Here is a 25,232-nt window from a genome sequence, read left to right on the forward strand (position 1 = left end):
GGGAAAGGGGGAGGCAGGCAGATTTTGGAGAATGAACAGAGTGGGCTGTTGTCCTTGGAGCAGCGGAGGGGAGGCAGCATGAAACAGACCAGGGCTCTACCTGGGTATCCTCATGATGGATGGGGCGAAGAGTGCTTAGGAGTTAACATCAGTTGTGGGGTGCGTTCCTGCAAGGGGGGAGGAGCAATGCCGAGATGAGGGGCACACCCCTGCTGTCATGGCATCTGTGTAGAAACAGCAGGGGTGCCTGACAGGGCTCAGGGTGGTCGTGTGTGTGCACACACACACATGTAGGCCGGAAGGGTTGGGTCCCTGCCCCTCGTCCCTCTCTTGCTAGTCAGTGATGTTCCTGTCACCCCTGGGAGCATGTTCTTCCACACTTTTACATAAATCCAGAGGATTTGAACTTAGGTCCTCATGCTTGCATGGCCAACACTTTTCCTACTGAGTCATCTCCCAGCCCCAATACCTTTTATATAACATACTTATGTAGTTAGGACTCGAACTGTATTTTTTTTAATTCTATTTTCCTGGATATGTTTCCATCTGTGAAATCACTGGCTATGTCTGTTTTATGTTGCTCATAATAGAATACTGAAGACTAAGTAGATTTTTGGCTCATGGTTCTGGCTTAAGGTCAAGGGTTTGAATCCAATGATGCCTTCCTGTTGATAGAGACAGAGCAAGTGCAGAGTATCACAAGGCTAGGATTGTCTGTGAGGGCAGTCGCTTCCTGGAGGCCCCACCTGATCCCAACGCCCCACACATCTATGGTAGGGTGGATCTGATGTGCGCTTTGGTGGGGACAAGTGCAGATCACAAGGAAGCTTGTCCTCTTGTCTTCTACACATCGGTGTTTGAGTGTTTCTCACCAGCTACATAGCTGAAGGCGGGGCAGGGCGGGGGCTCGTCCAAGGCAGGGGAGGTGCTGCACCAGCCAGCTTTCCATCACCCAACACCTAGGACAAGCAGCCGAGAAACAAAAGGACTGTCACCGTGGCCTCGGTCTGAAAGCTTTCAGTACCAGCTGGCCCTGGTGGCCCTGTGGGGAGGCCACCCCATCATGGCAGGGTGCGTGGAACAGAGGGTGCCGCTCACTTCAGGGCTGGGGAGCAAGAGAGGAGAGGAAAAGGAAGCTGGGTTCCTTTGTCACCAGGGCTCCACCTCCCAATACTGCCGACTCACTGAGTGATGTGGGGGGAGCACTAGGACCTCAGCTGAGCACTAAGAGGAGGGTGGGTGGGAGTCAGGGGGCATTAGGAGCTACCGAAGGAAGCAGAGCCCGTCCACGGGGAGGGTCTTGCCAGGTGTTAAATGTGGAGTGGTGATCTGGGGAGGGTAGTGATTGGAGGAGGCTGTGTCTGTCCTGTGGCAGCACAGGGGCGTGTCTCCCTGTGTTTTGAAGTCATGAGAGCCACCAATTCTTAGACCTGATTAGGAATGGGGTCCGGTGGAAGGACAGGAGGGGAAGAGGGGGCTGGCCTATGAGAGGCACTCCTCTGTGCTCCAGGGGTACAGTGAGCCCCTGTAACCACAGCCTGGTCCCTTCAGCCTGGCTTCAAGTGTAGTCACCCATCATTTGTGGCCACAATCACCAGACATAGGCTTCTGGGTGTTTTACCCTATCTGTGGAGGGCTGGTCATGGTGGTTGCACACTGACCACGAGCCCTGGGTTCACTCTGTGGAGACCCCAGAGGGCCCAGGACAGGTTGGCAGAAGCTGATACACTATCCCTGCTATGCCCATTGTGACCTGGCCCCACCTGCCCCTATCCCTGCTCATTTCCCCTCCCAGTGCTGTCCTAATCTATCAGGTATAGCCGCTAAGTTAATCCTTTCTAACCTAGGAACCCCATGGGCCGGACGGGATTGCGCGGACGTGGGAGCCTCAGCTGGTTTGGACCCAACCACACACTACAGCCAGTGGTTACTCGGTGAGTCCCATGCCTGGCATCTGCACCTTGGTTCCGAAGATACCCCCACCCCAGGTGTTCTGAGGACCTATAGAATGGCCTTGATAATTGGTCTGGAAAAACACAGATGCGTACTGTGTGCCCCGCCCTCTGAGAAAGTCCAGGTTACCCCCTTTCCCCTAAAAGTTGCTTAAGTTTCTTAGGGTTCCCCCTTAGCTCTACTAGAGGGTTAATAATCTGTCTAGAGCCTCTACTAAAGAGAAAAAGTTATATAGAGATTACAAAAAACTCACCCACAATCCCGCTGAGATGTTAAGATTTAGAAGTTTTCCTACCAAGGGGATGTGTACCTACCCACGTGTTCCCCCTCAAGCCTTTTAACCACATGATGCTTCTGCCCCTGGGCCATGCCTACCTTTTGGGCAGTGCCGACTGGCTGCACTTGGAGAAGCCCCTGAGGTCCTAGCTAGGCTGCATGGAGCCCAACAAGGCACTGGGCTCTCAGGCCCAGAGAGCTGTACAATTGGGTCAAAGGCTAGGGATGGACTTCCCCCTGTGGCTTGTCTCTCTTCTGCCTGGGGTCTAGGTACTTAGGGAAGATGATGTGGGGGGAAAGGAGAGGATCATGGGAGGTAAGGTGTGGGGTACGGGCTGGGGGGAGGCAGCAATGGGTCTGACGCTGCCTCCAGGCCCTGCCGACCCCTCTGCAAAGGGCACCTGTGGCCCTGCAGGTGTAAGTGGGTCCCTCATATAGGTGGAAGAGGAACCAGGGTGGAGCCATCTGCCGGAAGAGTGTCAGGAAGATGCTAGAGGTGCTGGTGATGAAGTTGCCTCACTCTGAGTACTGGGCCTTGCCAGGGGTAAGCCAGGCAACCTTATCTGCCCATCCCACTCACTGCCTGAATACCAGCCACCCGCAGACACGGCAGGGACAGTGACAATCCCCACCTCCCTGGGTGAGCTGATACGGTGCAGTGCCTTTTGAGCGCTCCCAGTCTGGTGTATCCCAGGCCGGGCTTCCCTGGGTAGCAGAGCTCAGTACTGTGACGACTTAGTACTGGCTTAGACGTGGATTGCCTTTCCACCCTCCAGATTCTGAGTTGAACCCTAAAGGCAGAAGGGTGATGTTTAAGGGCATTGCGGAGGCTCTTTGGTAATGACAGAATTGGTGTGCAGCAGCCCAGGCCTGTATGACTCCATATTGCTCACCCCTCCCAAGATGAGCTTGTCCTGCCCCCCACACCTCCAGGCCCAGCTTAGAGTAGGGGTCAGAGAGCCTTGTCCTGCGAGGAGGATCAAGTCTAGCCTGGCCCTAGCCCACGGCATCTACAATGCAGCCCACCTGGCAATGCCCTCCTCTCTCCCCATTCCCTGGGTCTGTGGTTTTCCTGAACTGCTGTCCTGCTCTTAAGACTTCTATCCCCATGGCTGCCTTGGTAGGAGCACACGTCCCTATAGTGGCATGGGGCAGTGGCGTCAGTCAGGGTCTTCAAGCTAGAGAGTGGACTGCAGAGCCAGGACAGCATCCAGGCTGGGTGCTGAGAGCCTAGCAGCAGGGACCAGGCAGAGGGGACTGAGGACAAGCAAACCATTAGGGTATGGTCCTGTCCCTCTCTGTTGCCAGGATGGTGGGAGGTGGCGGTAGACTCAGTTGCCTTCACGGAGTCACAGTGGCTGTCCCTGCTCCATGTTAGTCCCACACTCCTGCTCAGGCTGTGGATTGCTGACGCGGATGGTGGGTCTGGGCAGTGTCACACAGCCAGAGAGCTGATTCTAGACAGACACTGCCGCCTTCGGCTTCCCAGGGGGCTGGCTGGCTGCCTACACTGGGCAGGTGGCCAGAGGAGATGGGCTCCTGGGTTGCCTGGGATCCAGCTTGCATGCCTTGCTGATTGACCTTCACCTCCTCTCTGCTCAGGGATCTCGGGAGCCGGGGCAGATGCTACCACGGAAGCTGAAATGGATCCTCCGAAAAGAGTTCTGGGGGCCCTTTGAGACCTTGCTGGTGCAAGGGACAGAGGTAGGGCCCACTCCCTGTGCATTAAGCCCTGCATGCCAAGCAATGCCATCCTGGATCAGTGGGCAGGGCTGATGCTTGCTCCTTTATAGGATTCTCCACCCTCCCTAGCCAGACTCCGTGCACACAGATACGAGTGCTACTGACGGACACGGGACATGAGCAGTCTGTGACCTGCCTTTTCTCAGCATCCGAGAAGACCAGATTTACAGATTCATCTCCCTGTTTGTCAGGACTAAGGCATTCCTGCATGTACCATGAGCAATCTCAACAGCCCTCTGGGGTTGGTCCAGACGTTCTGTGTCTTAGAAACAAGAGTGACGGCTGGTAACACCTGCCGTTTCCTAAAATTCCCCCAAGTTTTGGATGTTGTCATCGGCACAGGACCTCACTGGACACCGCTGCTTTCACTCTTAAAATTTAAGAGTAAAACTCATATAGCATGAATCTGGAGTGACTCCATGGATAAACATGGACATAGCCAGAAACAGGGCAGGGATGTCCGCACCTCACCCTCTTTGAGAAAGCCTAGGCTATCCCCCCCTTCCCCTGGAGGTGGTTTAAGTTTCCTTAGCCCTACCAGGGGGCTGCCAGAGACTTAAACTCCTAAAACTCTGTGGCCACCATCCCTGTCTAGTCTCAGCATGTCTCATCACCCCCAAAAAAGTGCCCATGCCCTGGGATGGCCATCTGCTATTATCTCCAGGATTGCTGTTCTGAACTCTCATTTTGAGTGGGGTATGGAGCAGTGACCTCTGCTGTCTGGGTCCTCTCCCTGAGCAGAACCATTGAGGCTGAGGTCTCTGGAGTCCCAGTGTAAGCAGCGGGGTCCTATGCTTGACTTGTGCTAGAGGCTGAGGGGCCTGAGACTGGTCGGGGAGAAAGCATGTATTGGGCAGCCTCAAGCCAGAGGGGCAGGTTAGGGGCCTGAACAGGATGGCCAGCTATGTTCAGACCGGGCCCAGGAGGCCTTCCCTGTGGATCTGAGCTCTTCCCACAGTGGGCTGGGGCGTCAGGGCCCCATCACTGGACCAGATAGCTCACCCCTGTCCTGGCCTCCAGGTGTACAAAGGGTATGTGGATGACCCAAGGAACACGGACAATGCCTGGATTGAGACGGTGGCCGTCAGCATCCATTTCCAGGACCAGAATGACTTGGAGCTGAAGAGGCTGGAAGAGGTGTGAGGACAGCAGCCTCCACACGGGGGACGCCCTGGACACATCTTAGGGCCCTCTCAGTGGTGGTCTGCCTGGGGTCTTGACAGAGCTGCCCATGGGTGGGGAGGCTGAGGCAGGTACTCACCCAGGAGGGACCAGAGGGGCACCAGGCCTAGAGGCCAGGGAGTCACAGTAGGGGCCTGTACTCACATGGTTTGGTGAGGAGACACACACTTGAGAGAAGCAGCATGGGCCTATCATGGCTGGAAGGTCACAGGAGCAGGATTGTGAAGCAGCTAGAGTCGGGAGGAAGAATGTGGGTGCTCAGCTCAGCTCCCCCTTCTTATGTACCCCAGGGCCTCATCTCAGGGAATGGTGCCACCCATGTTCCGAGAGGATCTTCTTTAGTTAATCCAATCTAGACATCCTCTCTTGGACTTGACTGGGGATTTGTCTCCAACGTGATTCTAGATCCTGTCAAGTTGACGTCAATATTAACCACAAGAGAACTTGAGGACCATGTTCAGAGAGAGGCTGGCATGGCCTTCTGCATTCCCTGTGCCCTCTTTACGGGACATTTGAACACTGGCACTGAGGGCAGTTCCTCCCAACTGCTGATTTAGAACCACGGTGGGCAAGTCCCACTCTGTGAAATCCAGGTTGGCCCAGCAGGACAGAGGCCTCTGAGCAAGGTCACATCTCCATTTACTTTGGTCTATGGGTCCCAACAGGGCCAGCTTAGGCACCCAGAGCAGGTGATCTTAGGTCATACAGTGAGCTGGTCATGGGGGGAGACAATATTGTAGGCTGCATTGGTCCCTGTAGCCTGAGGATTCAGGTTGCTGGGTGAACATAGGCTGTTTGTCCTTGCAGAACCTGTACACCTATGGTCCAAAGGAGTCAACCTGTGATCTGCAGATGTCTACTGAATGGCAGGTGGTGGATAGACGCATCCCCCTGTATTCGAACCACAAGACTATCCTCCAAAAGGTGGCCTTGCTGTTTGGAGCTCACTTCTGACTGTGGAAGCTACAGGGACAGGAGTGGCCATCCACCAATGGCCCCCAATACTTGAACTGCTTTATCTTGGTCTGGGTGGTAGGTTGGGGTACTGGGTTGGGTGACCACAGGGATCTTAACAAGGACCCAGAGGTGCTGTCCTGAAAGTCATCTCTGTTACAACAAGAGGATTACACAGCATGAGGACAGAAGTATATTCAGTGGCTCCTGGTGCCTGTGTCCTCAGATGCCACACCTTGACTTGGGCTTTATGGGGCCTTGTCCAGCAAGATGCTGCCACTACCCATAATCCTCGGGGGCAGATGCTATGCCCTGGAGGGACCTCTATTTTCATTGTGGGAGCCTTCCGTCCTAGACAGAAGGTAGATAGAAGGCTCCTGGCCAGTGCTGGGTCACTTACAGCCAATGAGGGCTTTGAGTTGGGTGACTGTCATGCCTAGATGTTGGAAGTGCTCTTCTGAAAGCACTCAAGCCAGCATCCCCTAGCTTCAGCTGACCTGCTGGTTACAGAAAGTACTAGAAGATGACAACACATCATGTCACAGCCTCTAGAGGAATGCACTATTGAGACTGATAAGCTTTCTCTGACAGGGTGGCCTATGACTCAGGGATTTGTGTAGGGATGGGACAATAAAGGACTGGTATGTGTTTTTCTTTAATTGTTGTTGCCTTTTACGCCACAGCTGTCCTATTCAACAGCCACTCCACCACTAACAAGAGCTGAAGCTTGAGGGAATTCTGTTCCCTAGGCACCAACTCTTTGGAAGCTACTAAGGAAACTTAAATCTCTGTCCCATTAAAGAACTCAATCCTGTGTCTCAAAGAGGTTGATTAGCAAGCAGCTCACCTAGCTCACCTCTTCACATCTCCCAAGAAATCCTCATGATTTTTCTAGCCCCTCCTTATAAACCCTTTTCCACTTGGCTCCTCCCCACAACTTCCTGTTCCAGAGCATAAACAAAAGTAGCACACCTTAAAATAAGACTGTACACAGTAAGAACAATTGGAGTGGAGTTCATTCACGATGTAATGAATTCCAGTCCATTTGCATCTGACAAATTAATATACCCCATCATCTATCTACTGAATCTGAAGTTTTACATATGACTTACTCTCTAAAGCTACACTTATAATTATCTAGTCTACAATTCCTTCAGAGACACCGGAAAGATCTAGTATTATTTAAAGTAAGCAAAAAAAGTGCATTGCAAATGATTTTCAAAAACTCTGAAAATGACAGACAGACGTCTGACAGCCTGGTCACCCAAAATTCCTTCACAATGTTGGGGCATCAATCTTAAACCTACAGGCCCATAGTAGCTGGAAAACTGTCATACCTGTGTTGGCAGTTTGTCAGCCACTTTCCTCTGTGTCCTGCAGAATGCCTGACAGACTCTTGTATGAAGCAGGAAGTTTTGAAGGACTATCCTATCCTGCCCTGTTTTGGCAAAGTTCAACAGTTTTTTTTTCTTGTGTCCCCTGCAGAATGCCTGCACAGCACATTGTCATCAGTTAAAGGCAAGAAGAGTTCCCTTTGCCCAGTGACAAAGAAAATGCCCACTATCTTTTCTGAAGTAAATCAGTGTTGCTATGAACACATGTATCTAATTGTCATGAAAATCTTTAGCAACATTTTAAATGTTACATTCTATAGGAGACCATCTATCTAAAATCTATTTAACCTAGAAAACATACCTAACATATCAACAAAAACTCATAAATGACCTGTGCTTCTTGATTGTCCTATATAGTTTATAATAATAGCTTTCAAAAATGAGAAATTTATCTTACATTTTAAAATAAACTATATAGGAACAATACCTTAAATGATGAGAAACACATATACACAATATGTGGTAACAAAACACCCTTAAATTTGTATCAATCTACAAAACCATTTAGATAAGAGTAGAAACATATAAATTTGAAGTTATTATTGGTACATTGAATATATCAATATACAAAAATACTTTAAACAAAAGTAGAAAATATATATACAGTGTATTGTAACAAAAATAACCTTAAATTTGTATCAATCCTTACAGACACAATATTCAAGATCAATAGTTGTCCCTTAGTTTGTAATAGATTCAATAATCTATCCTCTCATTCTGTCATTAATATATTCCTCTTTTCCTATTTTTCTAAGAGATCTTTGAATGTAATATCATTTGCATAATTTCCTCCCTTACCAAAAGCAATTAATAGCCCCCATAAATGATGGCTGCATCCATTACCCACCAAATGAGTAAATTCCATTCTCCCTACCTCTTAGGAATGTGGGAATCAATCTCTAAAATTACTGTTGTTTGGGGGCGCTGACACCCTGAAGAAACTGAAATGTTGGCCAATGGCATTATTGTGATCCAGGCAGAATTGTTGTGGGGTTCCATCATCCTTTTAGAGACCAGAGATTGCTGTTAGGAAAATTTATTATTCACTGTGGAAAGCTTAAACATTACTAATATCAAAATGAAAAGTTTAAATTTTAAGATAGTAAAATAAACGTGAGGGGAAAGAAATTTGTGATAGCAGTAGTCCCTAGATTTTGGTTTTCTTCTGTGCCGTACCAGGTGGTCTTCTGATACAAGGCAGAGACTCTGAATTTTCTTTTAACAATATGCTTGGGTTTAGAGAAGGAGAGAACTACATTCCAAACTCCAAAAGCCAGTTTTGGTTTATAATTGAGTGGGAACAACAAATATTTCAAAAGGTGAAGAGATTGTGCCATGTAGAAAATAATTATACCATCATGCCAAATTGTTTCTTTTCTTGGTAATTTTTTCTAGACATTTCTCCCTTCTTTAGATGTCGATCTGTCTAAAAGTTCTTGATGTCTTCAAGATGGGCATTCTTATTGTCTTATAAAGACAAAAACAAAACCCTGCCCTGACCCTAATTTGATGACTTTTTCCTTAAATGACCTCCTCTGCTGGGCAGTGGTGGTGCACACCTTTAATCCCAGCGCTCGAGAGGCAGAGGCAGGCCAATCTCTGTGAATTTGAGGCCAGCCTGGTCTTTAAAACTACACAGAGAAACCCTGTCTTGAAACACCACCCCCCAAAAAAAGAAGTTGATGAACTATCACTTCTCCTGATCAAGAGGCCTCTAATGTTCTAATGAAATCTTTATTAATTTTGATGCTTTCTATACCTTTCCTTCTCCAATGGAAACAAAAGTAAAATCCCATCCCCAACATAGCACAAACCCTGGTTTCCATTCAGAGGTCAACACATCTTTAAAGTACACAGGCTGATTTAATTCAGTAATTTTTCTACTGTCCAATGTCTCTCTGCAGCTGTCATTCCTTTCTCATTAGCATTTAGAAAATTCAAAGTTAATAAGGCGTTATGCAATCTATCTCTGGGGGTCTTTATTATTCCCTTCTGTTTATTAAGCATTTCTTTTAAAGTTCAATTAGGTCTTTCTATAACTGCTTCTCCTGTAAGGTTGTGTGGTATACCTGTAATTTATGTCATAATATTGCAAAAAACCTGTTTCATTTTAGTAGACACATATGCTGGAACATTATCAGTCTTAATTTGTACAGGTATCCCCATAATGGTCATAACTTCTAATAGGTGTGTAATTACAGAATCAGTCTTTTCAGAACTCAAAGCAGTTGCCCATTGAAATCCTGAATATGTATCTATGTTATATAGTGTTCGTAATTTAATTTTCCAAATTCTACAAAATGTAATACATGCATTTGCCAAATTTCATTTTTTGAATACCCGTTGGGTTACTTCCTGTAGGTAGGAGAGTTTTATTATACAAGGAACAATTAGGACGTTTTCTTATAAATTCCTTGGCTGGTTTCCAGGTGATGGAAAAATCCTTTTTTAATCCCTTGTTATTAACATGCTGCTTTCTATGAAACTCTGAGACCACCAGCACATTTCCTATTAATAACTGATCAATTTCATGATTACCTTGTAGTAGAGAGCCTGACAGACCTATATGGGATCTGATACATGTTATATATGGAATGATTCCTATTTCTGATTATTTCCTATATAAATAACGAAGTTAATTCTGGCTTATTAGAATAAGTTCAGCAGTTTCAATATGTAAGACAGCTCTTTCTGAATATTGAGAGTAACTATATAAAGAGGTTCTGGAAAATCTAATAGTACCATGGGAATAGCATACAATTCTGATTTCTGAGCTGAATCATAAGGGTTTTGAACCACTTACTTTTCCTGACTTATAACCTGCCTTTTCTGATTTATTTGCATCAGTATAAAATGTAGGGGCTATAGAAATTGGGGTGCCTTTTACTACATGAGGTAAAATCCAGTTAGTCTGTTTTATAAACTGACATCTCTTGCTTTTTGGATATTTGTTACTTATCTCTCCCATAAAGTTACTGCCAGTTTTCATTTTCTGCCCATAATGAAGCAATTTCAGCATTAGTAAAGGGTACCACAATTTCTGCTAGGTCTATTCCTGTCAATTGACCAAGTCTTAATTTTCCTTTTAAAGTCAAGCCTTTTCCACTTACGTCTTTAATTTTTTATTCTGCTTGTGTGGTAAAAATATCCACTCCAAGACAATATATTCCCTCTGCATTAAAATCTCTGTAGGGGAATACATAGAAGGTAAAATAACCAAAATGCAGTCAAGCTCTGGATCCAATCGATCCACACGAGCACCCTGTAATTTCTTTTCCGCAAAAGCCAATTGTTTTAGCTTGAGCTGATAATTCTCTTGGACTATTTAAGTCCTTGCCACCTTCCAAGGTTTGAGACAAATTACTCAGTTCTTGAGTTATTACTCCAATAGAGGCTTGTAGATGGGAAATGTCTACCAGCAATATTTGAAAATCATTAAGAGTCCTCAATTGATCTCTCCCAATCTGTACCCTTTGTGGCTGAATTTTTTGTAGTCCTATTTTATACCCTAAGCAATCAATTTTTTTCAGAAGCAATTTGTAATCCCCAGCAAGACAAAATTTCTTTACTTCTTCAAACATTCTAAAGTATCTACATTTGAATCGGCTAGTAAGACATCACTCATAGTTGTAAATTATAGATCAAGGAAACTGTACACAAATTATTTCTAATAGCTGTGGTATAAAATATTGGCATGGGGTGAGGTTGTTCAACATCCCTTGCGGGAAAACCTTCCATTGATACCTGTTAACAGAATTACTATAAGTAGGCCCTGTGAAGGCAAATATTTTCTCTATCTTGTTGTTTTAATGGTATAGTAAAAAAGCAGTCTTTTAAACCAATCACTATAATAGGCAATTCCTTAGGTAATAAAGAAGGCAAGGGAATTCTAGGCTGTAAAGATCCCATTGGCTAAATCACCTTATTTATGGCTTTTGGTCTTTTACCATCCTCCATTTTCCCAATTTCTTTTTAATAAGAAATACAGGAGCATTCCAAGGACTGGTTCATTCTTCGATATGTTGAGCATTTAACTGCTCCTTTTCTAGCTGTTCTAAGGCCTGTAATTTTTCCAACGCCAAAGGCTACTGTTCCACCCAAACAGGTTGGTTGGTCAACTGTTTTAAAGGTAGTGTGATTGGTACCTTTGAAATACCAACACCTTTTGTTCCCTGCTTATGTACAGCTTTAATGGTCTGTGACTGTCCTTGATAGTATCTTTTAATATTTCTCTTGTAGGCTTCCCTTATTTTATAGTTTGTTTCTGGGATTGGAGGAATATTAATCTGTGTTTTCCACTGCTGCAATAAATCATATCCCCTTAAATTCATTGTTATGTTAGCCACATATGGTTTCGGTTTTCCTATCTATCCTTCTAGTCCTATACATTCAACCCATCTTGCCCTTTGTTTTACTTGAGACAAGCTGCCAATCCCCAAAAGCTGAACATTTACTTGCAGAAGAGGCCAACGTGTACACCATGATTTTGGTGCAATTATTGTGACATCTGTACCCATGTCTACCAAATAGTGAAGTTCTATGCCATTTATTTGTATTCTTAAGCTTGGCCTTTGATCATTTATAGAAGTTTGCCAAAATATTTGCTTTATGGTTTCTTCTGAAAATTTCTTTTTATTTTCTAAAGGTGCTCTGGCATTCAGAGTCATATGGTTTTTAACAACAGGCATTATATCATTAGTTTTGTGGAGGGTTTTTCCCAATGCTGGCAGGAAATGACTGAACTACATTTGACAATGGGGCCTGTGAGAGGCATTTCCCAGATGGCAAAAGGTTCCCTTGCCTGTCCCTTGTTCCTCTACATTCATTAGTCCAGTGCTGGCCTTTGCCACACCTTCTGCACACTCCGAAAGGCTGGGGCCTTCTGTTTGAATTATTTCTATTATAAACATTATTTCTAAGAGCAATTTGCCTACAACACTTTTTCATGTGACCTGTCTACCACAGTTAAAACACCTAACATTTTGGTTTTTCTTCATATTTTTAGAAAGCAATGCTCCTATCCAAATGTCATCATTAGAAGTATGGGGTCAACATCAACTGTGTGTCTGATCCATTCTTCTATGGGTGCTGGTCTTGCCCTTTAAGGCTTAATCACCTTTTTTACATTCTACATTAGTATTTTCAAAAGCCAGAGATTCGATTAATATTTGTCTAGCATCTGGATCAGACATCATGCTATGTACAGCTGATGTTAATTTGTGCAAAAAAAAATCAGTGAAAGCTTCTTTTGGGCCTTGTATAATTTTAATAAATGACTCAATCCCCTTTCCTGATTCTTCAACCTTGTCCCAAGCATTCAAAGCTGCTATACAGCATAGAACCAGGGTGTTATCTTCCAATATACACTGTCTTTGCAAAGCAGCCTTCTGACTCTCACCAAGAATTTGGTCTTGGGAAATCTCATGACCTCTAGTCCTACCTTGTTGTTCCAGGGCCCTGGATTCCCCTCTCCATCAAGTTCTCCATTGTATTTGTGGACCAGCTTCCAACACAGCTGAAACTAAATCCTTCCAGTCTTATGGAATAATTCTATGCTTAATTGCCCACGGATTTAACATCTGTCTTAAAAAGGGTGAATGCCTACCATATGAAACTACTGCTTCCTTAACTCTCTTTAAGTCTAACATATCTACAGGATTCCAATTAACTTCTGCGTAGCTTTGGGGATGTATATTATCTGGGGGTTGCTGTTGAACGGTAACCGGATATATTAAAGTTGGAGCTCTAATAACCTTAGACCGTTCCTCTTGTTTCACAATGCAATGGTGTGGCAAATTCTGCTCTAAATTCCTCTGTGTCTGAGCACTTTTGTCCTTTTCATTAGCATATCCTTCCAAGGTCTGCATCCTATTAATCCACTTGTCATATTTAGCACAAAAAACCACCAGCACTATAATTGATGTTAATTACCATATTGATAGTATTATCGGTATTATATCAGTGTTAGTTAAATAAATTTTCCCGATATTCTGCTTCTAACTTCCAGCCTCCCAAGGCAGCATTATATAGCGCCCCAGCACCCTGCGTTATGTTTCCCATCCTTAACACAGACATTTGTTTTCAATGTTGTCTAATTCTCTCCTACTCCCCTAAGGAATTCCCCAAATCTCTTACCAATTCTGGTGACTTCTCCCGGCAAGCAACAGCTGACTGCTAGCGCTGAGTTCAGATGGCTTATTCAACAGAGCCTGCTGGAGTGACCCTTCCTTCCGTGTGACAGTTTTTTAACGCCACAGCTATCCTATTCAGCAACTGCCACTTCGCCGCTACCAGCAGCGACTAGGCCGCAAGACCTGAAGCCTGAGGGAATTCTGTTCCCTCAGGTACCAACTCTTTGGGAGCTACTAAGGAAATCTCTGTCCCACTGAAGAACTCAAGGTTCAAAGGCTGAGGCAGAATCCTGCTTCCCAGAGAGGCAAGCAGCTCACCTACCATACCTCCTCAATTCTCCCAAGAAGTCCTCCCGCTGGGTCTCACCCCTCCTTATGAACCTTCTCCACCTGGCTCCTCCCCACAACTTCCTGTCAGCTAGTTGCTGACGCAGCTTCCTGACTACAGGTGAAGTTTATTTAATCAAACACATCTTTGCATCATTAAACAAATGTTCTAGAGCATAAACAAAAGTAACACGCCTTACAATAACATTCTACAACAGGTGTGATCAATCTATCTAAAAATTAACCTTGGAAAAGCCCAGGACTCAGTTTGAACCACTGGGGACAAAAGAAAGCATGCAAGCTGTGGGGTGGCCAGGGACTGTCCCAGTAGACCAGGGGACACATATTGAGCTGGTCTGAGCCAGTGAAGACAGCCTGGTTCCCAGGAAGGGGGCGGGGCTAGAGGGAGGTGGTCTGATTCACATTCCCTGCCAAGCGACACAAGGATCTCTGGGAAGTGACAGGCAGCCCCAGGGAGGGCTGCTGTGTGACTCCATGGAAGCTGGGAGGATACAGTCTTGGGTTGGGGAGTGGGGGTTGGGGGGTGGGGGGAGATGTCCTTTTTCCAGTTCAGGCTTCAAAACAACGTAGAAAGCCAGGAATTCTGGAGGAACCACAGAGCCCTGGAGATCCAGGAATCCCAAGAGATCTAGGAATTCTGGGAGAAACAAGGACTCCAGTGGTACAGAGGAGGCTCGATCTGGTCCAAGCTGTTGAGAAAAAGGCAGCGGGCTCTGCTCCTGGTTGCCCCTTGGCCACCCTGTGTCCTGAGGTTGAGTCACTGCTTGTACTGATAGCAAGGATGGGTGTGGGGTGAGCATAGGGGAGCAAAAATCAAACCCACCCAAACCAAACCAAACCAAACCCACCCAAACCAAATCAAACCCACCCAAACCAAACCAAACCAAACCCACCCAAATCAAACCAAACCCACCCAAACCAAACCAAACCAAACCCACCCAAACCAAACCAAACCCACCCAAACCAAACCAAACCAAACCAAACCCACCCAAACCAAACCAAACCAAACCCACCCAAACCAAACCAAACCCACCCAAACCAAACCAAACCCACCCAAACCAAACCAAACCAAACCCACCCAAACCAAACCAAACCCACCCAAACCAAACCAAACCCACCCAAACCAAACCAAACCCACCCAAACACATGTCCACCAGCAGGTCACTGTTTCCTTCAAGATCACCATCGCAATGACAAGACCTCCCCTCCACTGAGTCCCACCTCCTGAAGGTTCCACCGCCTTCCAACAATACCATGCTATGGACCAGGACTAAGCCTCCAACATTCAAGTTATGGACCCAAATGCCTCGTCCAAGAAGGCAGGAGATGAGAAAACCCAGGAGATGAGGAACCAAAGATGTGTTGAGAGATTGCTTAGAGCCCTTCTCCCTCCAAGCTGCCCTTCAAACCAAGACGGCAATGCCAGGAGAGACCCAGGCCAAACAGCTACAGTCTAGCCTGGCTCAGTTTCTCTGGATCTTTCATAGCTGTCTTTTGTCTTTGGATCCCATCACACTGAGGCAGACCAGTTTTCGATGACTTCTTAGGTTCAGACTTCTGCTGTCTGTAGTGAGCTTTTCTTGGTTGAGCGTCCTGTCATTCTGGAGACTGTGTTCAGTTTGAGTGTGTCTGCTGTCTTCCCACAGCTGCGCAACATCACCAGAACAGGGCTGTGCCCTTCTTGCTGGGTTGCCTCTGTCTGTTCACTAGAGACATACACCCTGGGTGATGACTAATCATTGTAAACTTGGCTGGACTTAGGATCATCTAGAAGACTGAAGAATACCTCTAGACAGGTCTGTGAGAGTATTTCTAGAGGGGTTTCACTGACGTAGGAAGACCCACCTGGGGGTAGGTGACACCATCCCACAAGCTAGAAACTTAAAAGAGGAAAAGGGAAAATGGCAGCTGAATGCCACCATTCAGTCATTTGCTTCCCAGTTCTCTAAGATGGGAGCAAGCAAGTCTTGAGCAAATCCTGCCTTCTGGGATGTGGATGGGCACCTCAAACTATTAACCAGAATAAATCCTCCTGTAAGTCACTTGTCATGTTGTTTGCCAATGAGAAGAGCAACCAGCACATATGGCCACATAGACGGCACCTTCTCCACTGCAGAATTTTTTCACTTTTGGAGTTGATTGGCTTAGAGAGGTGGGACCCTGAAGGAAGTAGCTTGAAACAGAGAGCCCCAATATGCGATGAGGAGGGACAGAAGGGGACCACTACCCTAACTCAACCAAAGGAAGCTGTCATGGTATTAACAGCATACAAGGGGGGATTTCTGGGGATACACAGGACCAATTTGGAGTGGCAATAGGGTCAGTTAGTCAAGAATACACGTGGTCAGAACATAAGGGTTCAAAACGAGCGAAACAGACTCTGGTGGTCTGGGGAGGCAGTTCAGCTGGTAACGTGCTTGCTGCACCAGCAGAAGAAACTGAGTTCAAACCCCCAGCACCCATGTTAAAAGAGCCAGGCACAGCATCTTGTGCTTATAATCTCAGTACTGGGAGGCAGAGACAGAGAGACAGGGGGATTCCTGGGGCTTGCTGGCCAGCTGGAATAGGCAAATTGGTGGGCACTGGGTTACATGAGAGGCACTGTCTCAAAAACAAAGGCGGAGACTGAGGAAGACACTCAACATCAACTTCCAGTCTACATGTGTACACACATGTGTCCACACACACATTCATGTAAGCATACATACGCCCCCACATCCAAACACACAGGCATGTGCAAGGGCACACGCACATACACACACAGCAGACTAATCAACAATTTTTAAAAATTTACTTTTTAATATTTTATTTTAGCTTAGTGGTGGTGGCACATGCCTTTAATCCCAGCACTTGGGAGGCAGAGGGAGGCATCTCTATGAGTTCAAGGCCAGCCTGGTCTACAGAGAAAGTTCCAGAAGGACGAGAGGGAGTGCCCATGCTGGAAAAGGAAGCAGTGGAGAAGCTGCTTAACCCAGAACTGCTGCTCCGGGTTGGTCAACAATCAACCAACACATGTCTATCCTGAATTATCAGAGAGAAAGTGCAGGGCACTGGGGGAGTCATACATGCGAACAGCGCCAGTCACTCACATTTCATGGACACTGAAAGGGCTATAGGGGTGTATTATAAACTCATCTACTCCACAGCTCGATGAGCCGGAAACATTCTTGAGTGATACAAAACATTAGGTTAAGGGAACTCAACGTTTGCAAATGTGCTAGATAATTCAACTGCATACAAAGACCATAACATCATGAGTAAGTGGGCTTCATCCCCAGAGTCCAATTTAAGACTTGAAGATCTATTGCTATAATCCCATGTTAACAGACTTGTAAAAACAAAATCCAATATACTCCCAGAAAACTCGAGAAAAGGATGGTCCTCTCAACACCCAGACAAAATGGGCTTCCCATATACCATGCCTCACACCATGCACCCAGATCAACTCAAACCCAGACTCCAGTGCAGATCTGTGCATCTATAAAACCCCATGGCTTTACCTCAGGCAAAGACATCTTACAAATGACACCCAAAATCATAACCCTCCAAAGAAAGAAAGTTGCTGAGTTAGACTCCCTCAGAATGAAAACCTGCGGGGAAAACTGTCAGGAGAATAGAGACAGTCCACACAGACTGAGGAACAGTGTTTACAAACCATGTGTCTGAGAAGGGTGTTTCCAAAGAACTCTCACAACTGGAGATTAGGGAAAACAAACAACTAAACGCAGTGATGGAGCAGACAGGAAACAGGCCATTCCATAAACCTCTGGCGGAACACAGACCCACAGGTAAAGCCACCACTCCACACCCAGAGTGTCTCCAGTCAGAGGCTCTGGGCCGTCAGGTGTTGGCCGTGTATCTGTGTTGTCAGCGGGGCATGACACGGAACCAGAAGAGAAACATGCTCCAGCCATGCTCTTCAGCGTATTCATTCAAGGCTGCTGCACAGTGCTTCCATTGCCCTCCTGATAGAGCCCCAGATCAAAACCAGGCGGAGCTGAGCAGGTGAGCAGACACAGAAACTGCACACTGGACCTAGGGAGGACCACAGCCTCAAGAGCCACTCAGCGTGGTGAACCTGGAACTGAAGAGGCCGAAAGAGATGCTATGTGACAGGAGGCCGTTTCCAGAAGTGGAGGGAAAGGCAGACTTCGAGGTCTGAGGAAGGCAGTCGACCAAGGGAGACTGGGGTCCTTCTGAGGCCGGGGATGACAGGTTCGGAGCTGAGGATCAGGTCCCAGCACGACGCCCCTATCTGCCTTCCTAGGATGCCACCACCTTGGACCTGAGGTTTGGGGTGAGGGACATCAGTCAGGCAGTGGGGATGCTCAGGGCCGGGCTTGGCCACGTGGCACGTCGTCGGACACGCCCCTTACCAATGCCCTAGAAAACCACACTTAAACCCGCCCATGCCGGGCGGTGGTGGCGCACGCCTTTAATCCCAGCACTCGGGAGGCAGAGGCAGGCGGATCTCTGTGAGTTCGAGGCCAGGCTGGACCGAAAAGCCTCCAAAACAATACAGAGAAACCCTGTCTCGTAAAAACCAAAAAAAAAAAAAAAAAAACAACAATCCGCCCATGCCCTCTCAGGCCCCGCCCAGACTCCGCCCCAGTCAGTTCAGTTCGCACATCAGGCCCCGCCCCTCACACAGAACTCCGCCCACAACCCTGCTCCCCCCCTCCCCAGTGTCCCCTCTGTGTGTTCTGGCCCCGTCTTCTACCGTTTTTGAGAACTCCGTTCAGCCTTTCCTCCCTGGTCTCAGCACCTACCCAGAACCTCACCTATCTGGCCCTTCCCCTTAAGGCCTTGGCCCTCCTCAAACAGGACTGTCTCCTACACAGCCCCTCCTCTAGGCCCCACCCCTCTCAAAGGACCGCCCTCAGAGACCCCGCCCCTCAGCACCCAGACCACGCCCTTATCTGACACCTCTTACTCAGAACAGGTTCCGCCCCGTTCTCCTAATGCATACAACACCAAAGCCCCCATCAGGACCCCTTTCTCGCCGGCCCCACCCCTATAGCAAGGCCCCTCTCCGCCCGGCCCCTCCCCTCGAGGCCCCACCCCCAACCACTCAAAACCACGCCCCTCTAGCCTCGCCCCCCTCTTATTCCAGACCCTGCCACCACCCTGCCCCTCCTCTTGCCGGTCCCGCCCCTATCTCAAAGGCCCCCGCCCCTCCCGCCCCGGCTTGCCAGCCTCTGTGCTCTACTGGCCATTGGGTGGGCGCGGGGCGGTTCGCCGCGGCGCAGGGAGGGCTCTGGTCAGGCTCCGGGAAGCTCGGAAGGCTCTTTGCCGCCACAGGCGCTCAGGCAAAGCCCACACCCGCCCGGCTGGCCTCCCACCCGCGGAGCTCCGGTGTCCCGGCCCTGCCACCCTGCTCTCTGCCGCCGCTCCCCGCCCAGCCCGGCTGCACGCCGGGGGGCTGCTTCCTCTCCGCTGCGGGCGTGGGGCTGCTGCTTCGGAGCGCCTGGCGAGCTCTACTGATGACCGCAGTCTCTAAGGTGTCTCAGGTAGCCGAGTGCTCAGGGACAAACAGGCTCACGCGGCCACCTGCCCCGCCCGACCTGGCAGGCAGATCGCAGATCGGGAGGGAAGCCCTCCGCCAAACACTTGCCTGAAGTTGGGGGAGGGGCGAGAGAGATGGATCCCCGGGCCTTCGCCCAGACTTGGGTCCCCAGCTATGGGTGGGTGACCAGGGTTAGGGCAGGGTTCTGTAACCACCTCGCTAGGGCCGGTCTCTAGCCAGTGGTCAGCCCTAGTTGTCTTTTTTAGCTGGCCTTGGGAATCTTCCAGAGTAAGTTACAAAGAAGGTATGTGTGAGAGCCTCAAACCTGGTGCGTCTATGACGCCTTTCCTCCCTGGTTCTATCCTCCCAGATGGGCGGTAATGGACGGTGCTGGTCACCCCCACCTCTTTTTTTTTTTTTCTTGTAGACCCGAGAACATTAGGCTCTCCTCTAGGTGAGGACACAGAGTCTGTGTTGGATGACTGCCTACCGCGAGGGGAAGGACACTCACCTGCAGATCCCAGCAGAGAAGAGCCACCTGGATCAGGTGGCGGCAAGATGGGCCCCAGGGGCAGGCAGAGCCCCTCCTCTCCACTGGCCCCCTCCCAGGGGTCTTGCTTCCTCATCCTCTTTTGCTTGCGCGTAGGTGCCTCCTGCCCACAGGCCTGTCAGTGCCCTGCCCATGCTGGGGCTGTGGCTGTCCATTGCAGCTCAAAAGGCCTGCAGGAGATCCCCAGGGACATCCCAGTGGACACGGTGCTTCTGAAGCTAGATGCCAACAGAATCTCCCGAGTCCCCAATGGAGCCTTCCAGAACCTGCCGCAGCTGAGGGAGCTGGACCTGTCCCACAATGCCATCGAGGCCATTGGGCCTGCAGCCTTCTCAGGGCTGGCCGGGGGCCTGCGGCTTCTGGATTTATCCCACAATCGCATCCGAAGAATTCCCAAGGACGCCCTGGGCAAGCTGAGTGCCAAGATCCGCCTGTCCCACAATCCACTGCACTGTGAGTGTGCCCTGCAGGAGGCCCTGTGGGAGCTGAAACTGGACCCTGACTCCGTGGATGAAATTGCATGCCACACCTCGGCACAGGAGCAGTTTGTGGGGAAGCCGCTGATCCAAGTCTTGGACTCGGGTGCCAGCTTTTGCAGTACCCACCGGAAGACCACCGATGTGGCCATGCTGGTCACCATGTTCTGCTGGTTCACTATGGTGATTGCCTATGTCGTGTACTACGTGCGCCACAACCAGGAGGATGCCAGGCGACACCTGGAGTACCTGAAGTCCCTGCCCAGTGCGCCGGTCTCCAAGGAGCCTCTCAGCCCTGTGCCCTAGCGTCTGCCTCCGGTGGGCCACTGAGCCTGGCTGCCATGGTTACAGGCGGAGGTGATGGTGCTCTTGTGTTCCCAGGGGGGTGCACTATAGCTGCTTCTACATAGCCCCCAAAGCACTTTCATTGGCGTTTGGTCCCTGCAGCCACTGCCCACGCAGTAGGGGATTTGCCCGTCTTAATGGGTAGGTAAACTGAGGTTTGGAGAAATGGAATACCTTGCCAGGGCTGGATTCAGCTGGCACCTAAGACCCAGGCTGTTTGTGGTGTAGGTCTGCGGCGACCCCTCTGACCTATCTGCCACTGTTTTTCACTTGGTGCTGTGGGAAAGTGAATACTCTAGCACACGGGATGGGGCCCTGGTGGGGAGGAGGGCTGCAGCCTTGTCAGTCAGAGGCACCAGCAGCTTTGCCCCTGGGGAATGGCTCACTCGGTTTACCCTTGCCCTCCCACGACATCTGAACACAGAGATGCTGCCCTTTCCCAGAGCAGAGCACTGGCAATCTAGGCCTCTCTGGAGAGGTCAGTGCAAAGAACAGCCTGCACTGGCCTGCGTTGACCTTTGTTCCGGGAGCACTTGAGTTGCCCGGGTGCCAAAATTTCAGTCGACCGAGGCGGGGAGAAATGTGGAAACATGAGAAAGGTCCAGCGTGGGTTCGCCATGGCGGTGTCGGCTGCCAGACAACCTAAGGCCCTCTCCTGCTTCTGCCACTCCCATCTGTGCCTGGCCAGCGGAAGCCTGTCAATCACAGCGGCTCCTGTGCCTTTTCTACTGCCGAAATCTAAAGCAGCTTTTTCCAAGGAGGAGGGACTGGTGTTTGAGGTTTCCATGCCAATCAACAGGACACTGCTTTCCTCCAGCAACAAGAACTCTTTTGACCTCGCTGAAATCCCAGAGTTACTTCATTGATCCACTTTCTTACCACTATCACTTCGCGTTCAGGGGTAGATGTTACAGCCACCTACTTGACTAACTTCCAGTTTTATTATTACTGTCTTTTTGTATAAGTGTTGTTATCTTAAGCTATGTTGAGTCCGTGGGAGAAGCAAATGAGTGTAGATTGTGTGGATGTTGAGTGTCGGGTCTAGAAGCTTCTTCAAGCACAAATCGACTGTGGTGGCTTCCGTTTGTGTTGCAAATTCTCTTGTGATCTGCAGGGACAAGGTGAGACTGTGTCTGGGGCCTGGCCTGGTTTTAACATCACTGTGGCCCACAGTTGTCACCACGAGACATGGTACCTGAGGCCAAATGACTGTCAGCTGTAGAAGTATGTGAAAAAGAAACACTCGTGAATTCCAGACTCGCCCCACTGCGGAGTGCTCACTTGGTGGTCCAGGGGCCACCACGCCCAGCATGTGCACCATGAGTGGAGTGCTAATCTGGAGGCTTGGATGAGCTCAGATCCTGCCCACCCCTTGGCCAAGATTCCTTCACTGCACTGGGCCAAGCTACACTGTCTGCAGGGCTGCAGGGGTCAGGCTCTGGCAGGGCCTAGTAACACCATTCCCATTCCCGTGAGAATTGGAACTGTGAGGTAGCCTCCTCAGGGACACCATGCACTAGTGGGACTTCTGACTGGCCCGCACGGCATGGACATGGCCAACACATGGTGTCCAGTTAAGTGTTCGGTGGAGGCACAGGTGCTGAGGGCTGAGTGGTCTTCACCTGTTTCAAGGTGAAGAGGCTGAGACACCAGAGCTGAGGGCTCGGATGAGAGACTGGGTGCTGCTATCCCGATGCTGTGGCGGTGCTGAGGTGACTGCATCTGCTCCATGAACAGGGACAGCTCCAACCTGGCGCCTGCTCTGGGAGGAGCTGGTGCAGAGGATATGGCTCATTGTGTGGTGTGATGTGTGATGTGTGTGCTTCTGGGCTGGTGTCACCACATAGGTGGTAGCTGGGCCCCGGCAGCCCTTGCACCACCCTTCATAGTAGGGAGGCCCTGTGTCAGGAGCCTGCCGCTGTCCCTCAGGTCTGTTCCATTGACATAACCAGGTCAGGAGAGAGAATGGATGGAGGCTGGGTGGTGAGGTCAGTACCCTAGGGCTCCTCTGTTGCTCTTGTCCCAGAATCAGCCAGTGGACCCTTTGGAATCGCAGGGGTAGGATTCCTTCCCAGGCTGTTCAGCTCACTGCCAGGCTTGCTGCCCTTAGCCTAGGGCTTGGCCCTACCTGGCTGTGCATTGACGGGGCTCCTGCACAGTCCCTGCTGGAGAGAGAGGCATGGGACAGTCTGTGTGGAGAGAGCACGCCCCCTCCTCCTGTGAGGACACCAGAGACCCCTGCACTCTCCTGCTCATCCAGGCTTCCAACCCTGCTTCTCTGGAGTCCCATCTCCCTGCTATGCCATTCCCTGTGTTTGCTCTCCCCTTCCACGACCAGCATGAGGCTGGACTCCCTTGATGGAGACTGGCGGGGGAGGGTGCATTGAGATGCTCTTTCTCCCTGGATCCTCACCATCCTTCTGTCCCTGAATGAGAAGTTCTTCCTCCCCAACCCTGCACAGACCCTCTGGATCCCAGACACCCTGGGTCAGCCACTCCCCAGACTCTGGCTGGCAAGTGGGACCTTGCCACACAGAGGTGCCCAAATACTTCTCAGATACAGCAGGCAGTTTGTGCCACAGGGCTCAGTGTCATCCCCCACCCCATCAGTATAAACTCACCACCCTAGGTCCCAGCCACCGGCCCCTCTGGGAATTTCCCTCCCACTAGGCACATGTGGTTTCCTAAGACAAGGTCCTAAGCTGAGTTCCTTGGGTGGGGTCAGAGGTGGGGTTGGTAAGTTGTAGACCGAGGTGGAATGTTCTGGACCCGTGGAAGCTCTCAGCCAGGCAGAAACCTAGGATGGCTGGCTGCTGAGTTGCCTTTCCTGGAAGCTCAGCTCTGAACCTGATCTGTCCCCTTCTCAGCCTTTTTCTGTGAACCCCAAATAAAGCTCTCTGTGCCCAAAGCCACTGACGGGGATTGTGTCTTCAACTCCAGCTGACCCCTGTCCCTCACAGCCCTGTCAGCATCTGCAGGTCCTCACAGCTGGGAGGGCTCCTCCAGCTGGTTGTTAGAGCTGCATCATGGCGATCATTACGTTTTCAGGGATTCTGGGAGCCAGCTTGCACCATGGCACCTTCCGTCTGACCACGTCGGGGCGCCACACCGAGGAACTTGGTAAACACTCCCCGTCAGAATGCCACCCTCATATCCTTGCATACTTCCAGAGAAGTGTTCAGTGTGGCCTCCAGGCTGGGCCAGCAGCGTGTGGATCGTCACAGTGTGGGTGTTCCCACGCAGTGAGGAACCACAGGCTTACAAGCGACACTAGGGCCATGTCAGAGATAAATCTCCGGAATCTGGGGAATCCCAGGCTCAGGACTTGATATCTCAAGGGCCATGACTCATGGACTTCACATTCTAGTGACACTTGTCACCTCCCACAGCTTCCTACCCCTGCTCCGGGGTCACGGGTGCCCGCGGGCCCCACCAACCTCCTTCCCACTGCTGTTCCCAGCTGCCCTACCTGGAGACTCATGTGCCTGGGGATAGCCTGGTATCTATCCACCAGCCTGGGCTAGCCCTACCTCCTTCCTAACCTGTCTTGCTCTTCAGGTTCTGGGGTGGACAATGGATAACGCTTTCCTGCGTTGGAACCTTCCCATACCAAGTCTCCACTCTCCAGGTCAGATCCCAGCTAATGTGGCTGAAAGACCCTGGAGTGCTCACATCACCTGTCAGTCTGTTTGCCTTCCCTGCAGTCTGACATGTCTCTCCTAGGGAACCCTCAGTGTAGGCAGAGCAGGGCCCACCAGCTTCCGAAGTCTGCACACACACACACACACACACACACACACACACACACACACACACACGCAGAGGTAACACGCATGCATGCATACATGCGCACACATTTTCACTACATAGAAGCCAGCCAAACACCATGTCACATTCATGTTCACGCACATGTGTTTGCATGCACTCGCTTAGGGACCGCTCACCGGTACCACCTCCTTTCTGGGCACAAGCATCTGCACTTGGGATCCCTCCCTCATTCCTGGGAGGGTGTGCCTGTGGGAGTGTTGCCCCCCCCACTCCCAGCCCCTAAAGACTGTTGCTTGCTCAGGGGTGTCTGTATTAGCATCCATTCCCTGACTTTTCCGGCATCCAGAGGCAGCTGGGATTCTGAGGACAGCTTTTTTTGCAGCTCTCTGAACCTGCAGTGGAGTGGACCCCTCTGCCTTGTACCCACAGGCTGAGGAGACCCTGACCTGAGTTCCTGTGTGATGGGCTCCGGGGGAAAGCCCCTGCTTTGGAAAGGGCCTCTGGGTGGATGTCCAGGCCCTGCCAAAGCAAAATCCCACGACTGTGCGAGCCTGGCATTGGGATAACAGCAGCTCTCAGCCACCTTTCTTTTTACTCAGGACACAG

The 25,232-nt window shown here is 49.7% G+C and overlaps 2 protein-coding genes, 1 long non-coding RNA gene and 2 other non-coding genes across 5 annotated transcripts in view; 4 read left to right on the forward strand and 1 right to left on the reverse strand.

The window, feature by feature from the left end:
- Positions 1–6,767, forward strand: part of Trpm2 (transient receptor potential cation channel subfamily M member 2) — a 45,702-nt gene extending 38,935 nt beyond the window's left edge. The window contains 5 exon segments of the mRNA XM_040732160.1: positions 1,848–1,934; positions 2,668–2,773; positions 3,832–3,933; positions 4,993–5,109; positions 5,962–6,767. Coding sequence (XP_040588094.1) covers positions 1,848–1,934; positions 2,668–2,773; positions 3,832–3,933; positions 4,993–5,109; positions 5,962–6,108 — 559 coding nt within the window. The 3' untranslated portion in view covers positions 6,109–6,767.
- On the reverse strand, positions 501–13,999 carry LOC110340996. The gene is made up of 4 exons (XR_002382859.2): positions 13,638–13,999; positions 8,377–8,505; positions 5,299–5,384; positions 501–959 (listed from the first exon to the last, which is right to left on the reverse strand). It is a non-coding gene; the product is annotated as an uncharacterized LOC110340996 (long non-coding RNA).
- LOC121134414 lies at positions 2,727–2,785 on the forward strand. The gene has a single exon (XR_005871487.1). It is a non-coding gene; the product is annotated as a Z6 small nucleolar RNA (small nucleolar RNA).
- On the forward strand, positions 3,800–3,875 carry LOC121134415. Its single transcript, XR_005871488.1, has one exon. It is a non-coding gene; the product is annotated as a Z6 small nucleolar RNA (small nucleolar RNA).
- A 6,046-nt stretch (positions 14,000–20,045) lies between the features above and the next one.
- Lrrc3 (leucine rich repeat containing 3) lies at positions 20,046–23,770 on the forward strand. Its single transcript, XM_013113820.3, has one exon. The coding sequence runs from the start codon at positions 20,046–20,048 to the stop codon at positions 20,817–20,819; it is 774 nt and encodes a 257-aa protein (XP_012969274.1). The 3' UTR covers positions 20,820–23,770.
- The last annotated feature ends 1,462 nt before the right edge of the window (positions 23,771–25,232 follow it).

Source organism: Mesocricetus auratus, unplaced genomic scaffold (genome assembly GCF_017639785.1).
Source record: "Mesocricetus auratus isolate SY011 unplaced genomic scaffold, BCM_Maur_2.0 Super-Scaffold_100027, whole genome shotgun sequence".
In the NCBI taxonomy this organism is placed as follows: Eukaryota; Metazoa; Chordata; class Mammalia; order Rodentia; family Cricetidae; genus Mesocricetus; species Mesocricetus auratus.